Genomic DNA, 17,259 nt, shown 5'->3' with positions numbered 1-17,259 from the left:
GCTACTTATTTGTGCATAAGTGCTATCGGCAAATTCTGAGATTCCCGTGGAACGTCTTGCAGGAGTACAAAGTCTGCAACCTGGAGAGTTGCCCTGAGGTTCGTCGCAACACCCCCTGGACCCCCTGGATGCCGGTCAACGTGAGTCACGACGGGTCACGGCAGGAGCAGAGGCTCAGGTACACCTGCCGCGCACCGCTTCAAGACCTCCAGCAGCTCCAGCTGGGCAAGAAGAAGCTGGAGACCCGTTTCTGCCCAAACGATGGCTCTGGAGCTTGCCAGACTGACTGTGAGTACTCGACACGACTGTAAAATCACTCCGAAGAATACTTACCAGTAAAACCAGCTGTGTTCACACCCCAGCTTGATTACTGGGAGGATATATTTTAATCTGACGCCTGTGGTGATCAGAGGCTAAGGGCCAGTCCAATAGTTTGTATTTGTAAGCTAGCTGGTCCTCAGATTACAGCTCCTGAGGGAAAACGTGGAATCTGAGTATTTTCCAGGTCTGGAAAAGTGTAAAATAATTTATGGAGATATTTGTATTTCCAGACTTTTTCCCTGTTCCATTGTTCAAATGTTGCATCCATCCATGATTCAGTCTATCCAACCTTCTTCGATTTCTTTCTTTCCTTCCGTCCCTTCTGACGTTGTTTCTTTTCTGTCTTTCCTTTCTTGTTTCCTTCATTCCTACTTTTGTTCCTTTGCTTTTCTTTCCTTGTTCCTTCTTTCGTTTCCTCTTTCCTTGTTTAGTTCCTTTCTTGTTTCATTGATTCTAATATTTATCCCCTCCTTTTCTTCTTTTATACTTTCACTTTCTTCTTTCCTACACATCCTTTCCTTTATTGCTTTTTCCTTCTTCACTTTTTCTTAATTTCCTTTATCCTACTTTCTTTTCTCCCAACTTCACCTTTCCATCTTCCTTATTTATTCCCCTTCTTTCTTCCTTTCTTCCTCCTTTCTCTCAACTTTCATTAAGTATGCTCTTAACTTTGTCCTATCTTCCCTTCTGTTCTTGTTTCTCTCCATCCTTCCCCGTTGGTGACCTCTGTATAAATATGTGATATAATATAAATTCATAGAAGGCTGATGTATTTCTGGGTTAAAGAACTGTGAATTCTTGATATTTTTTATTTGGAAGGACTAAGAATTCTAATGGGGAAAATTAGGATCCACTTTGATTTGAATTAAAAGCATCTGCGTTGGGTGTCTGAACCTGAATTAAAGATTTCAGCTGGGTGTGTTTAACAGCATCTGAACGGCTTCAGATTCATACATAAATTATTTGTGATTGTGGGTGCCTGAGTGTGAGCTCTGGCTGCTCTCTTTGACCCATATTGCGCGCCAATAATTAATGTTTCATAACATGGCGTCTGTTGAGTCTGACAGGAATTACCGGAGCCTTTGACCCTTTATTTGAACTCGTGGAGCACTTAGAGGGTTTGGATGTTATGAGCTGTGGACTTATTCACCAGAACCTGTCTGATTTTTGCATCCTGAAGTTTATTGTATCTACAGTTCTGGAATTTCAACAACCGATCATAAAAGTATTTTCTCTGGCTTTCTAGCTCTGGTTGAAGATTTGGTCCGGACTAGTGGCAGAACTATGTCCCAGCCCCTAGGCGCCCGATGGGGACCCTGGGAAACGTGGTCCAGCTGCTCCCAGCAGTGCTCCAGGGGTTTCAGAACCAGAAAACGGAGTTGCTCCACCTCAGAGGGCAGGACCAACCTGGCAGCTTGTGCCGGATCCCCAGTGGAGTATCAGGACTGTAACGCTCACCCCTGCCCAGGTAAAAGTGCATTTCAGTCCCTCTGGTTGAAGCGACACACCACATCGCATCTGCAGTTTCTTCTACACGTGCTTTGCAGTGAGCGGAGCGTGGTCGTGCTGGTCTGCCTGGTCCCAATGTTCCTGCAGCTGTGGAGGGGGCCACTATCAGCGGACTCGGACGTGCAGCAGCCCGGCCCCTGCAAACGGAGGGGACATCTGTATCGGCCTGCATACGGAAGAGGCCCTCTGTAATATTCACCCCTGTGAAGGTATTCAGCGCACGCGACGCAAAATGAGACGGGACAGATCAATAATGTCCAACTTTCTTTGCTCTTTGCTTAAAAAAAAAGGGGGAAAAAGTTTTGTTATTGTTTTAATGGCAGGCTGGGGGGAATGGACAGACTGGGGTGAGTGTGACGACGAGGGTCTGCAGCATCGCAGCCGTCGCTGTGGGGAGGAGCAGCAGGCGGAGGCCGGCCTCTGCCAGGGAAACCTTACTCAGTCCAGACAGTGCCAGCCGCACGAGGTGCCAGGTGAGCAGGCGTTTCCAACAGGAAGCTGCTTTCATGGAGCAAATTTCCATAAAAAGGTTCAGGAGATCAGTGCTGCTTCTTTTAACTCTTTCCTTCTGTCTTCAGTGATTTTACCCGGGCAGGAGAACCAGAGCTGTGGAAGTGAGTGAGCACGCTGTTTGCTCCGATGCTGTACACTGGGGAACAATAAGTGTTGGACATGTAAACGTTGTTCTCATGTCACACATTTCTACAGTGTGTTGACACGACATTCAAATCAGATCAATCCGGCCGGAATGCTGTTTAAATACAGACATGTTTCCATCATTCATTCTTTTAGCTTTCCACGCTTTTTTTGCTTCATATTCTTATGTTTAGATATGTATGAATTGCTTGTGGTCTTGATGGTGCAAATTTCATGCCAGTAGCCACTTTAGATACACATCTACTGAGAAACTCGATCATGTATTGTTTTCCACATTATACAGCATAGTTGAACCAATATTTGTATTTATTTATGACTGTTAGGTTGGCTGAAATCAGTGTTCATCGTTAATGTTTTTATAAGCTTACAAAATATCTGATGGCTGATAGCAATTTATCTTTTCATTTCATTCAAACAGCAAAATCGTAGAATTTCTCTTACAGATTAACATTTTTATGTCTATGTTAAGTAATAAAAAAAAAAAAAATCCCACATTATGAAATAGTCGTTAAAAATCACCTGTGCCACTCGTTTTGGCACGATTAACACTTCTGTGTAATAAGCAGAACCCTCATTGTTAAGTGTGGTGGAGGATCTGTGATGCCGAGGGCCTGTTTCTGTTCCAAAGGCTAGAATATTGCTAGAATACATGGACTCATCAAATCTTTAAAAAAACATAACGTCTTACATACAAATCTGGTCGCCTACGCCAGAAAACTGCAAATGGGTCGTCGTTGCTTTAGCAGGACAACAAGCTAAAGAGAATGGCCAAAGTCTCCAGATCTAAATTCTGTGGCTGAGGATAAGAGCCAAAGAAATAATGAGAAATGACCCAAGGCTCTGCACAACCAAAAGAGATTGTGGAAAGAGGAATAAACTCTGTCAGGCCCTTAAAGGTGCACGGCCATATTATTTGACTTTATTTTTCTTTATACGTCAGTAGCTCACTCTGGTTGCATACAAAGTTTTTATGAAATTTTTTATACAACCGTCCTGCTGGGTATTAGTTGTTATTCTGTTTTTTTATGCTTTGTTTTTGGTCAATTTGTTAGTAAATAAAGCCCTTTGTGTATATTTATAATAACGGAAGTACGACACTGCACATGCGCAGCACGGGATAGAACAAGGAAGCGGCTAACAGCTATTAGCACCCCCCAGCGAAACAATGCATAATGGTCCAAGACCCAGTGGGAAAAAAAATGATTCCAAGAGGGAAAAGACTGGAATGTGGCTGGGAATACAGTATGACCGTTAGTGGTCCGGCATTATTTAATTTTGATTTATTAATTAAGCAAACCAACATTATGATAGCTCTGGGATACTGTCGCTAGATGACCCCATGTCTGTTTATATCTGCTCATCGTGACCAGTGCTGGATTCTTTCTAGCCTCAAAAAGGACCATCAAAACACTATCAGGATGGAGGCTAGGTATATTTAACTTTATTTTACCATGATCAAACGGTCTTTGGTCTTTTTTTATAAGCATATAACGTGGCTATGTACCGTTATAGACTCCCACAAACCAAACATATTGCTTCCTGTTTACTTGATTTTTAGTCTTTAATAGGCCTAAACAAAGCCCAGTTTCAAAACCCTCAGAATAAGAGGTTCCCTAAGGGTAAAAATGTTCATCAGTGAGCTGTTAAAGTCAATCTCTTATATTTCTTCCGCCCTCCTCCTCCTCTCTGTTTCCAGCCTTTACCTTGTTCCAGTTGGTGGCAGTGGGCTCAGCCAGCTTCTTCGCTGCAGCTCTCCTCTCAGGCCTGGCATACTCATACTGCCACCACCTGAACCGACCCTCGGCAGAGTCCGCCGTCATCCACCCCAGCACGCCCAACCACCTGACGTACAACAAGCAGGGCAATGTCGCGCCAAAGAACGAGAAGTACATCCCCATGGAGTTTAAGGTGGGCCAGAAACCCCTCCCTTTGGGTTTTTAGCTCGTAAATATCAATCAAATCTCTCAGACTATTTAAATAAAAAGACAATAATAACCTAGGGGGATGCTAAAACTAAAAAGGTGGGGGAAAAAGCTCTCTGAACCGACATGCCTCTATGTGAAAAAGGAGTTGCCCCATAAACGTAATAAGCAGTTGCACCACCCTTGTCGGCAGCAGCTGCCATCTTGAGTTTATTAAATCTGGTGATGAGTGTTTTACATCACTAAGGAAAACATTTATTTAGCCAAGTCTTTTTTACAGAATTATTTTAATTCAGGCAAATTAAAGGGCTTTTCAAACGTAAAGAGACGGTGAAAAGGTCAAGCCCCAGTCTATCAACCGGATTTGACTCATACTTGCATGAGCGCTTAAGCTTCAGATCACAAACTAACCGTGAGATCATTATCCTTCAGGGTTTTCTGGTAGAGGGCGTGATTCCTGGTTTTCATCACTTACAGCAATTAATTCAGGTTCTGAAGAAGCAAAGCAGCCCAGATCGTTACTCTACCACCACCATGTTTGACAGTTGTTCTTCTAAACCTCTTTTGTTTTCACGCCAGATATTTCAACAGTTCCGCTTCTTTCCCCAAATGTTTCGATCAGTCGGGGTTCTGGCCTTGAAACTCTCCCATGGATGCCATTTTTTCCACTTTTATTGAGTGGTAAACTTTGACTCTCTTTTGTAAATTTTCTGGATAATTTGGTCGACGTATCTTTGGTAGACTGGGCACCGCTGTTCCAGGTTCCTGATTTGGTGATAATGGCTTCCAAGGTGGTTCAGGGGAGTCACAACGCTCTAAAACTGTGTGTACCGTTTTCCAGGCAGATAGATGTCAATTACTTTTTATTTTATTATTTCTTCAGATCTGGGTTGATTTTTGAGATCTTTTAGCCGACTTTGTGATGCCATACCGTTTCTCTTTAAGAGGTTTCTTAATTCTACAGGTCCAGGAGTAATCAGACATGTGTGATGCTGGTAAAATTAAAAGATGTCATTATTTAGTTAGTTCATTATATATAAAGGATGGTGAAAAGTATTTTCACAAAACGCCAGGCTTTATATGTAGTTTTCCTCCTTTATTAAATTAATTTGACAACTGCACCAGTTAACATTCCCCAATATTTACATAAAAAAATTGAACTGGGACCAAAAAAGCAAAACAAAAAATTATCTGTGAGGGGTAAAATGTTTTTTTTTAACACTCTCTTCATGCTGCAGATGCTAAACAAGAACAATCTTCACGTGAACGATGAGACGTGCAACCACTTCTCCTCCCCGATGGCCTCCAGCAACATGTTCACCACCACATACTACCCTCCCTGTGGGAGCAAGTACGACTTCCATCCCGACTCCCCCTGCAGGTCCTACATGCACAGCTGAGAGGAGCCCAACGAACAACATTCCCTATTTTCCTTCTCGTCGCCTCTACGAACGGCTTCCTCTGCAACAAAACAACCTGAAAGTAACACATCTAAAATATTATCCCGCCATTTATTTTAGAATTTCTTTTAAATTTGATTCTCTGAAAACTTGAATATTACAGAAGACCAGTAGTTACAAATTCAGATATATTAGGTTATGAAAAATGGTGAACAAGAGTGCAAGTTCGACAGTTGTCCAGTCCGACATCTTCCTCATGGAGGGGAACCACAAAAACCTCTGCTGAAGGAGGTGGCTGTTCACATAGGGCTGTTTCACTGCATATTGATGGAAAGTTGAGTGGAAGGAAAACGTCTGGCAGAAAAAGGTGCACAAGAACACAAATAGCTGCAGCCTTGAGAAGATTACCAAGCATAGTCGCTATTAAAGCAATCAGAGCTTCACCAACACTTCAGCAGAACCACAGGCTGATCCTTAGGCCACCCTGCATTGATGCAGTAATTCATGCAAAAACGAGCCCTGGCCAAGTACTGAGTGTATGTACTGCAGAGTACATGCATTCCAGTCTTGCCTCGAATGGTAAATGTGGAAAATGTTTTACGCCGGATGTCCTTCCTGACAACGCTCTGCATTTATCCAGGCTTGGGAGCCGCCCAAGTAGGACACGGGACACTGTGTCCCCTTTGAGGCTCTATTATTTCATTGGCTGTCGGCCACAATCACCAAAATTACCAGAAATTAAGTCTGGAAAAATATGTCTGTGTGTAAGTGGGGTCGGAGAAAGAAGGTCCTGGGAGCACAAGTTCTCTCTGGGTACCCTGGCTTTCTTCCACAGTACAAAAACATGACTGTTAAGGTACGTTCACACCAAACGCGAAAAAGTTAAATTTTTTCGTTGATCGCCTCATCCTCTCGTCTGTTCAACTCACCATGGCAGACCTCGATTTTACCGAGCGAGTTACGGTGTTGTATGTAATGTGGAAAGCTGAACAACGCCGCCAGGGTCCCTCGGTCCACCAAAGCCTCCAGAGATGCACCCGGTTCGGCGATTACTATCACCAGCTCCAATAGCTGCGTCTGGATGATGGTCGCTTTTGTCTGTCCATGACTCAGTATGAGGACCTGCGGTCCCGCGTTTGGGGACGGATCACCCTGTGAGACACTCACTACATGCGCTCTATCCCTGCTGCAGAGCACCTGTCCATCTGTTACTGTTCTGTAAATTAACCAATAGTCAAAAGAATACAGCGTAATTGTACTGTCTAAATATGGATAAGGAGGGAAGCATCAGCTAGCTTGAATCGCCTTGTTGAGTCATGGAGAGAGAGCTGAGTTATGTTGGTAGTTACTCCACGGTTCAGTCTTTTGAGGTGGAGGATTTTCACCCCCCTGGTAACCGGAGGTTGAGGGAGTCTTTTTGTGGAGTCCAGCGGCCCAGAGCCTTATCAGTCTGAGCCGCTGAATGAAGGTGCTGACTCAGCAATGCCTGAAGCCGGTGCTGCCGAGGCAGTGGAAGCGTGTCTCAGGACGAGGCAGGAGCTGTTCTATGGCAATACAATCAACATTTAATTGCTAGACGGGATATTAATTACTGATATCTGCAACATAATTTAGCATAATCCAAACTCTTATTCAAAATATCTATAATTAGATTTTGACTAGTCAAAACTCTAATAACATATCAGTAATTCAGTTTTGCCTAGTAAGATTCGAACTATATTCATGTGTCGTTTGCAATCATAGATATGTGTAATTTAGTTTTGACTAGTCACAATGACAGTAGCTACATCGTAAATCAAAATTCAAACTAGTCACAGTGACATTACGACAAGTCAAAATGACGTTATAGACATCTATAATGGTAATTCCAGATAGTTAAACTTACTACTTAAATGTTAAATCATTATTTTTTATTACTTTACTTTAGGGGCTCAGTACGCATCCAACACTCTGTTTGCCGTTTCGCTTTGCTTCATTCGCATCGCTCAAAATGCCCATGATCACGTCTTAGAGTCAACATGTAAATCCCTCGCTCTATTCGCCTTGTTTGCGGTCGGTGTGAACGTACTTTTAGGTTAACGGATCTTTCTAAATCGCCCCAGGTATGTGTGTGCATGCATGATTGTCCTATGTGTGTCTGTTGCTCTTTAACGGACTGGTGACCTGTCCAGGGTGTACCCCGCCTCTCGACCAGTGATCGCTAGAAAAAGACCCCCCCGAAAGGATAAGTGGTTAAAGACAATAGACAGATGTGTAATAAGTCTATATAACATATGAGTTTCACTGTTTGAATGACATTACTTAAAGGTTTTGATGGTATTCGCGTTTATTGACATGCACCCATAGTTTTATTTTTGTTTCAATTTACCTGATCTAAGAGAAGAGGAAGAAGCTTGTGTCCTGGCCTCACAGGTAGAGCGCTGCCTTTGGTCAGGTTGATTCATGAACCACAAAGACACCGTTGACAGAGGCTCACTGGAACCAAAACAGAAATGCAGCAGCCTTCTAGTCAACAAGGAGGATGTGCTTTCTTACATACTCTCTGAAAACGAACAATGGCACCTGATTGTTCTCCAGGTTCGAAGGTTTCAACCTCCAGAGCTATAAAATACCTGCAGAAACTCACCATACCTGGATTTACTACAACTGAACATGAACAGTCAACCAGTTATGTGGACTTTTTACATTTTTGGCCAGTATACCGAGAGACCCCACTGAGTGACAGACTGGTTTTACCCCAGCTGGGGCACATGTAATAATAATAGCCACGCACACTGAATGGATTCATGCTTTTACATGCAGATCTGTGGCTCACTTGCTTTAATTTTTGTGTAAAACCTACAATGTAAAAAAGGACTAAATAGAAATCTTCATGATCCACAGCAAAATGTGTAAATTATCTTACATGTGTTTAATGACGCCGCGGTTGAATAATGTGGAGTAATTAAATATAAAATGAAATCCGGTTATGTCATGGTCTGTGTACAGCTCTGCTCAGAAGTTTACATACACAGCATCATGATTGTGGGTTCAATAATAGTTTCAGGGTGTTAATGGTGCATTTAAATTGTTCTTCTTCCAGAAGAGAACTATTAGACAAATACATATCCCGATTAAGTTTAAAAACACCAACTAGATTGGATCTTACAGGCTCAAATACATATCAACACCCCATTTATTATCTGGGTATATTTCCCGTGACAAGTTGCACGTTGACCACATGTTTTTTTTCTAGCCATCAGCAAGCTACTGGCACATTTCTGCCTGAATATTTTAACATTCCTCTGGGAGCAGACTTGCTTTAAAGCTTAGGTCATACATTTTTGATGGGGTTGAGGTCGGGTCCATCCTTGAAAACTGTTAGCCTGCCTTATCCAGTTTAAATGTGGATTAGGTATTGTGGCAATGGTCAAGCACCCAGTGTCTCCAACTTTCTGTTTAGTTGTTGATTTGAGGTGAAGACGAAGAATTTGGTTATTTTTTCACCTTCTTTGCCAAAGGAAGAACCACAGCATGATGCTGCCACCACCATGCTTGGCAGCTGATGCAGTGTTGCTTTGTCTTAAAGGCTAACCTGGACTCCTCCCAAACATACTTTTTGTCAAACAGATCAACCTTTGGTGGGTCCATGTGAATAAGCTAGCAGTTTCTGGTGTCAGGGTCGGGGCAGGCGTTTCTTTTTTTGGAGCCCGGGGTTTAGAGGGTCCCGGGGCATACCAGGCCTGAGGTGCAGTGGTTCCTGGGTTATTCCTGGAGTTCTTTTCATGTGAGGCCGAAAGCCTGGATCCCATGGTCTAAACATTTCTAGTTTGGGAGGGAATGAGCTGGCTGGTACTGAACTTTTTAGAATTGCCCGGACCCTCAGCACTATTTAAAATGTATTAAATCTGCATAAAACATAGGTCCATGCTAGGAAACCAACCATTTTAAAGGATCTTTGCCAAATCTGGCCAGAACAGTGATCAACTATCCCACTAGAACGATACCAGTAGTTTGTTGGTGGCAACATAATGCATATAGTTTATCTTCAACATGGTTAAGGACATTTCACTGAACATTAAGGGAAATCTATAATAAATGCAAACAAATTAAATTTCAATATTGCAGTTTTAGGTTTTTAGGCCTATTTCAACTGGCAAAAGTACAGGCCATATAAACCCTAAATCCTTGTTATATCTCTGTATGTGTATGAAAACTTCTGATTGGACCTGTAACGCATGGAATATTTATTCGGTTGAGAAAGTCTCTTGTTTCCAGTCCTGAGAAAAATCTCTGATGAAAAAAAGAAACGCGATGTTCAGATGCATTCAAGACTGGAACATTTTCTTACAACAGAGACCAAAGCAGCTGTGGTTTCTCAGATTGAATGGAAACAAATCAAAATAATCAAGTCAAAGTAAAAAAAAAAAAAAAAGAAAACAAACAAACAAAAAAACTTCTAAAAACATTCAAGCTACTCTGTAACATTTGTAAATATTGTTTTTTTTGTGCTGCCTCTCTTTAATTATTTTGATACAACCCTTGAAACAATCTCTTGGACAGAGATGATTCATTGTTTGAATTAATGGAATCAGATGCAAATTTAAGCAAAACTCTGATATCTCCTGCACTCTGTGCTCTGAAAGAGTATTTTCCGCAGATTTTCTTGTATTTACATACAATTAAATGAAACGAAAAATGCAGTCAAAAAGAGGCTAACATAAAATAAGTTATTTTTAATATGGATCAAACAATAGAGAAATATATTTTTTGCAAAATTAGTAAATTAGACAACTGTACATAACTCTGACTGCTAAATTGCCGGAGAGCGCCTCTACTGCGATCCTTGGTATGTCGAGCATTTGCATCAACAGGTATTAGTGGCAGATCCGCCACTATAGTCAACAAAAGATTAAAGTATAACAAGAACATATTTGTAATGTGGTAAAAACTTTTTCAATGTGCTGTGCCTGTATGAAGGTTGTAATATTCTGCACTATTATAACATAATTTTCCTAAAGCATGAACTGTTAAACTGATAAAAGTGGAGATATTCAACGTTTACATTTTGGCACTTTTAGTTGAAATGCTGCACTTTCATTGATCAAAATGAATGAACTGGAATATGTACCAATTATACACGTTTTCACTTTTCTCTGCACCCAGTGCCAAATTAGGATGCTTGTTTCCCAGATATATCTTTTCTAAATATCATAGAAATTATATTACAGAAAGCAACTGTGCTATCTTTTAAATTTGTGACAAATCTTGCTCGCTTCTTGCTGATGTAGCAGAAGCCACAACTTGTACCATACCTGCTCATATCAAACAAAACTTTTACTTATTTCCTCCAGACAAAACTATAGACTGGAGGCTTTGGATTTCTTAAGAGTCAAATCTTATTTCTGTAGTCTCCTATTTCTAAATCCCAATTAGCAGGAAATTGTGTTTTTTTTTTCTGTGCCATGTTGACAATATTGTCTTCAAATCAGAGCTTCTACATATAATGATGAGAGGGTCTCATAGATATACAGTAGAGAGTGTTGCAAAAGTATTCAACCTGTCATATAATTGCTCCTGAAGAATTCCCACAGCATGATGCCACCACCACCATGTTGTGTTTGGCCAGTAAGTTGGTATCATCTAACAATTTTCCCCTTAATGTGTTTGCTACTGGAGTTTTTGATTGCTATCTGACAAACTGTGAAAACTTTAAGGAGTGTGGATACTTTTGCCAGGCCTAGTACAGCAGGTGTGTTTTTTTTAGACTACACAGTTGTATTTATTTGGCAAAGAGAGTACAAGTATTGGGCTGAGAAGCAGAAAACGCTAATTTGCATCGAGATCTGTTACACGTTTAAATCAGGATCTCCTCATGCTATGCTAAAGCAACCCTATAAAGCTTCTTTTTGTGTTTTTTTGCCCTTGATAAAAATACAAAAACATTTGCGTAATGAGAATTTGACTGAACACTGCCTTTTTTCAACACTGTAAACTTTTGGTACTCTATATTTTTGTATTATGTATACTGTGAAAAATAAATCTGAGTGAAAACTTGAATTTATTTTTGAATCCTTTTTTTTTTTTTTTACTTACTTACTTTAAATATTTCAGCAAACACAAAATTTAATGTATGTATTAAAACGTAATACATTCGAGCCAGAAAGACAAACATTGAGAGCGTGAAGTCCTGAGGCTCCTTGTGCAGCACTTCTATACATTTAAGTAAAAAGCTGTTAAATGTTTCTCTGTGCACGTTGTGCATCTATAGAAGCTCAGATTAAGTCATTTATTTCTACACTACGTGATATTAAGGATTATGGATGCGCTCTTGCTTAGTGAGAGATGCAGTAACTGGTATGTACAGCTCACTTCAAAATTATTGGGACCCCTAGTAAAAATTTGCCTTTTGAAGAGGGACTATAAGAAATGGACATTTGTCAAATCTTTACCCCAAGGAAACAGGAAGTCATTAGTTAATTAAAAACTCCTAGACACTCCAATCGAGACAACAAAACGAGATACAAACGTACAAAAAATGGTTTGGTAACGTTTATTCACCAAGAAGGTTGTGCTGGACAGAATTATCAGGGACACTAATAATTGTAGCACCATTAGTTCTTCACATGAGATACTTTTTATAGTGAATTAATGTATTTAAGATGAAGTTTGCATTATCTATAACAGTGAGCCCCTCCCTCTGCCGACCCATCAACCAGTTAAACAGCAGGAAGTCACCAAAGACGTTACAAGGCGTGCCACTAAGCACTGAGGACGCTGGAAGGCAAAGCCATGTTAATAACAGTGACTTTCGTAGATGCGAAATGGTACAGATACAGTTTGGAAGGTCAGAAAACATTTAGCGAATTTATTTAGACAGCGACTTGTACATAAAATCCAGCCGATGAGCTGAAGGCAAGAGAGGAAAGAGTCTGGAGGGGAAAGCTCAAAACTAAGAGGCCGAACAAGAGTCACGAGCTGCTCCCATTCAGTGACCCATCTTCCTTCTTTCCTGTTTGTTGATGTCTTGAATATTTATTTTGAGTGTTAGAGAAGAGGAACGCGGATAAACACGGAGGTCCAGGTCTTCTTTGTCCTGCACTACATCTTGACTGTGCGTCTACATTTTGTGAGAGCAGGAAAGACGTGCTGAACTGATGAATTATAGAAGTAGAAAAAGCTGCTAAAGAGGGACTGGTGGATAAGAGCCTTTATCCAAACAAGAGGAACATGAACGTGGACACTATCGAAGCGCTTTCTGCAGAAGGTGAGGGAGAAACGGTCTGAGGGTGTAATCAGCGGGATCGTTGCTTCCTTCAGATGAAAAGCACTTTGAGGACGGATGTGTAGGAAACCCTGTCTAGCAGCTTGATAGCTGTTTTAACGTTTATTCAAGTTCATGTATAATCATGGTAATGATCTCTCACAAATCTCTCTGAAGATTAATCTGGGGGTGGAGGGGGGTCAGTGTGAAACTTTTTACTGAAAGTAGGAATCTTGGAAGAATTTTAGATGCGTGAAACCTGTAAAAACTTAAGAGACCAGCCGAACCAAAGCCGAGCGGCGTTGCGTCCGCTGTCCAGTGCAGCGACGATTGCTCTGACCTCTGCATGGGTAAAACCAAACATCAACTGCATAAAGCTTTTAATGACGATGCTGTTCAGATTTTTTTTACAGAGATGATGTTTGAAAGAGGGGTGCAGGAAGCCATCTTTGTCACAAGATGGAAACCAACACCAAACTACACTGCAAAAACGGATCTAAAAATAAGTAAAATGTTCTTAGAGTTAATGTTTTAATCCTTGATTTGAGCGGGTAAATGAGATTATCTGCCAACGGAATGAGTATTTTGACCCCTAAAATAAGATAATTAGACATCCTGCACTTATAATAAGCAGATGGAGATGAATTGTTCGTATTTTAAGTGCAATAATTTATTCCATTGGCAAAGCATCTTATTTATCTGCTCAAATCAAGGACAAATACACTAATTTTAAAGAATATTTTACTTATTTCTAGTTCCGTTTTTGCAGTGTAAGGGGAGAGTTGTGGTTTCATCTATAACCAGGCATTTAAACTCATTCCAATGAAATTACACAATCGATACTTAGGTAAGAAAGTAAACAACTCATATCTACAAAGCCCCAGAAAACGGGCAAGAAGGTTGTTTATTTAGATCTGATTTGCAACACTACTAGGGAGGATGAGCCTCCATGTGGTTAAAAACAGCAAGAAAGCTCCCAAACACCAGCTTGCTCAACTGTGAGGTGCCAGAATTGGCAAATCCTGGATTGGTGTTGAAACATATTCACAAAAAGTGAGCAAAAGTCCTTTTGCCTTCGATTTAAGCCTGATGTAGTTGCCAACGACTTGGATGAAAGTGAATATGCACAGGCACACAGAAATGAGCATTTAAAAGGCATAAAGCTGGAACCAGGAGAGGCAAGAATCACCATTGCTAGTAGGAGGCAGTCAAATTCATGTGAAACGTCAATCAGACACATTCTCGGTAGCTACGCTTGTTTTGATCCAGTTTGTATTTCCGCGGACAGTTTAGCCGTTTAAACTAATCATGGTGGCAGTAACCAGTTCCTGCCTAAAGACCAACACTTGACTGGCAGAAGATTCACAGCAGTGTGTGCATCGTTGTAAAACAAACTCCCCCTGGCTCTCTGCCCTCACTTAAAAGAAAACGTTAGACTGTTTTAATAGATCCTGGATGGCAATGCTCAAATTACTCCCAGTTTTTACTACCCTGTCCTCCCCAGACAGCTTCATTTTCACGTCACTGCTTCGAACAGCGGCTCAGCAGCGGTTACGGCCCACAGTTCAGCGAGCAGCGGCGCTCTACTGGCACTTTAATCTGACTACAAACCCACCCGCTCGCCAAATGGACAAACCAACCTGCACTTTATTAATTTATATATCTAGCGAATTTCTTACTGGAGCATGGAGTCCATAAATATTAAACAGACTGTGGAAGGTGGTTTCATTTGCTTGCAAACATTAGATTCTTCGCTTTGGTTACTCAAAATCAGTCCTACTCTACCTGCAACACAAACAAAACGATGCAACAGTTGAGATAAAAATCGAGTTTTGTACATTTTTCTTCCCTGCCAGCAACAGATTAGGTCAGCAAAGGAGCTGACCAGCTCAAGAAAAAAAAGCAACTTAAAACTGGAAGGATTAAGTTGCATAATCCACCACGCACATTGGTTAGGAGATTAGTCTGATCAAAGTGAGCCTGAACATGTGCAGACATAAGTCTGTATGATAATTGGCTCCTTTTCACTTGTTCTGCGGATGATATGAGGTGCCTAGCCGCTACCATGACACTTGTACATCACATGCTTCACCGGTACGAGCCAAAAATATAGCTTGCACTTAGCTTAGTTATCTGTGCTGGCGTGTTCACGTCTTTGGACCTTTTCTAAATGGATTTGTGCAATGTTCAGTAACCGAGGGGCTTAGTAGACCTGGTCTGTTTCTCCTTGACTGCATGAAAAAAAGAAGCAGCTATTTAGGGCAAAGTGAACAAACAATTTGGAAGCTGGTGCTGTGTAGCTGCAGTATTGTTCAGGTGAGTGTATGCGCCAAGGTACCCTACAGAAATAGCGACTGGAGGTAAGTGCCACTCCAAGAGTCGACGTCAGAGTAATGGAAGAGCTTCTCTGCTGGACTACCCCCACTCCGTCCTACCAGTAGATAGCAGCTAAAGTGCCCTGAAAGATGAAAACAGCATAATCCAGCCGTCCATCCATCCATTATCTTGGACTTCACAGAGATCCACATCCGTAACTAAGCTCCCCAGCTCGCTTTGGGGTTTGCAGGCCAGGGTTCTGGGTCAGCCCAAGACTCTCCTCGAGTTAGGACTTCCCTAAAGTCCTACCTTAGGGGCAGGAAAGTAGACTGACCCACCAACAGAGGGCTTGGATAATCAGATTTTTGAAGTTCTGGACTCTTAACTCACCAACAATAGTCCCAGTCATGTTAATACATACAGCTTATAAAGCTACACATGAATAAAGTACTTTATCAAAAACAATGTGCGTAGCTTTGATTGGTTGAAGTGTTGTTTCTGTGTTTGTGTTGAGTGACGGATTTCTGCCTCCAGCTGTAAGAAATATGAACTTATATGCATGTGTTTAATATGTTTACGGGTTGTGAAGGTGTTTGTTTGTCCTACTTGTCTCAGCAGGGAGCTGGATAGCTAGTTGTGGGCCGAGAGCAGTAACCAAGAGCACAGGAGAAGGTCTGCAAAATTCAAACACAATGACAAAACTAAACATTAACAGTGTTACTAAATTATGATGTTACTTTTATTTGTGGATAAAACAGCATTACATCTCCAGAACCTGTTTGACCCTTAGGGGAGAAATACATCAGCTCCAGTACAGACGTCAGGGAGGGTCTCCAGGTGAGCTTGGTGTCACGACATCTTGACATTGTCTTGAGCACTGTGAAAACATGAAAATGCATACATAGCATCATCCTTTTAAATCATTTTTAATAAGAATTCAGAGTCTTTGCTGTCATTGTGTAACAATAATGAAAATTTTGGTGAGACGCCAGCCCAGAATTCAAATATAACACACAGACACAGATCAAGACATAATGTTCAAGCTGAAGGTACAGACAACGCTTCCAGAGAAGCTAAAAGCATCCAGACGGTCCTTAGCACATGGTTAGATTGAAATGTTCAAGTCAAAAAAGACAGAATGATGTAAAATACTGAGCAATTTCATTAGTGTATTAGACGGAGAAGTAAATGTGCAAATGGTGAGTGGGGAGAAATGTAAATGCTCAGGTTAAACTGTGCAATTTGCAGGGTTGTCCAAACAAACACTCCCTGAGAAGCTAAAAGTGTGCAAATAGGCATCAGCATGTGAGACGCAGTGTAAATAATTAGCATGTGAGACACAGCGTAAGTAAATATACAATGAATCTGGAACCAGTAATATGTTTGTTAACATGTAACAGACTGATCTGGGCTGAGGGTTTGTTTCACTTGCTGCAGGGAGCGATTGCCCTCACAGCATGGGAAAGAAGCAGTTTGAGTCTATTAGTTTGTGATTTAATGTTCCTAAATCATTTACCTGATGGATGTGGAGAAAAACAGTGCATTGCCCTGAGTGGGTCGGGTCTGTGGCAATATCTGGCCCTTTTCTGGACTCTTGCAGACGGCATCCCACAATCCCCTGTGCTGACCTCATCACCCACACCTCCTCTCCTGCACAGTACAGCTCCCATATCCCACTGTCATGCTGACAAGATGCTTTCAATTGTGTCTCTATAGAAGTTTATGAGCAGCTGAGTAGAAAGACCGGTCAGAGAGGAGCGTGTTCAGTCTTCCTGGTCCTCCTATAGTCCACCATGACCTCCTTGGTCTGGCTGGGGTTCAGGAGGTTGTTCCTGCAGCACCACTGGGTCACATCGTGGGCCTCATCGTTTATAGATATGAGACAGGGCTG

At 41.4% G+C, this 17,259-nt stretch overlaps 1 protein-coding gene across 1 annotated transcript in view; it reads left to right on the top strand.

The window, feature by feature from the left end:
• Window positions 1–9,613, top strand: part of LOC105921467 (semaphorin-5B) — a 32,367-nt gene extending 22,754 nt beyond the window's left edge. Inside the window, exons 16-22 of the mRNA XM_012857191.3 lie at window positions 63–288; window positions 1,568–1,789; window positions 1,869–2,039; window positions 2,154–2,303; window positions 2,409–2,444; window positions 4,184–4,395; window positions 5,648–9,613. Of these exons, the coding sequence (XP_012712645.2) occupies window positions 63–288; window positions 1,568–1,789; window positions 1,869–2,039; window positions 2,154–2,303; window positions 2,409–2,444; window positions 4,184–4,395; window positions 5,648–5,809 (1,179 nt within the window). The 3' untranslated portion in view covers window positions 5,810–9,613. The remainder of the gene's footprint in view (window positions 1–62; window positions 289–1,567; window positions 1,790–1,868; window positions 2,040–2,153; window positions 2,304–2,408; window positions 2,445–4,183; window positions 4,396–5,647) is intronic.
• Window positions 9,614–17,259: the final 7,646 nt, after the last annotated feature.

The sequence above is a fragment of the Fundulus heteroclitus genome, chromosome 24 (assembly GCF_011125445.2).
Source record: "Fundulus heteroclitus isolate FHET01 chromosome 24, MU-UCD_Fhet_4.1, whole genome shotgun sequence".
Taxonomy (NCBI): Eukaryota; Metazoa; Chordata; class Actinopteri; order Cyprinodontiformes; family Fundulidae; genus Fundulus; species Fundulus heteroclitus.
Note: the sequence above shows the minus strand (reverse complement) of the source record. Positions and strands in the feature narration are given on the sequence as shown.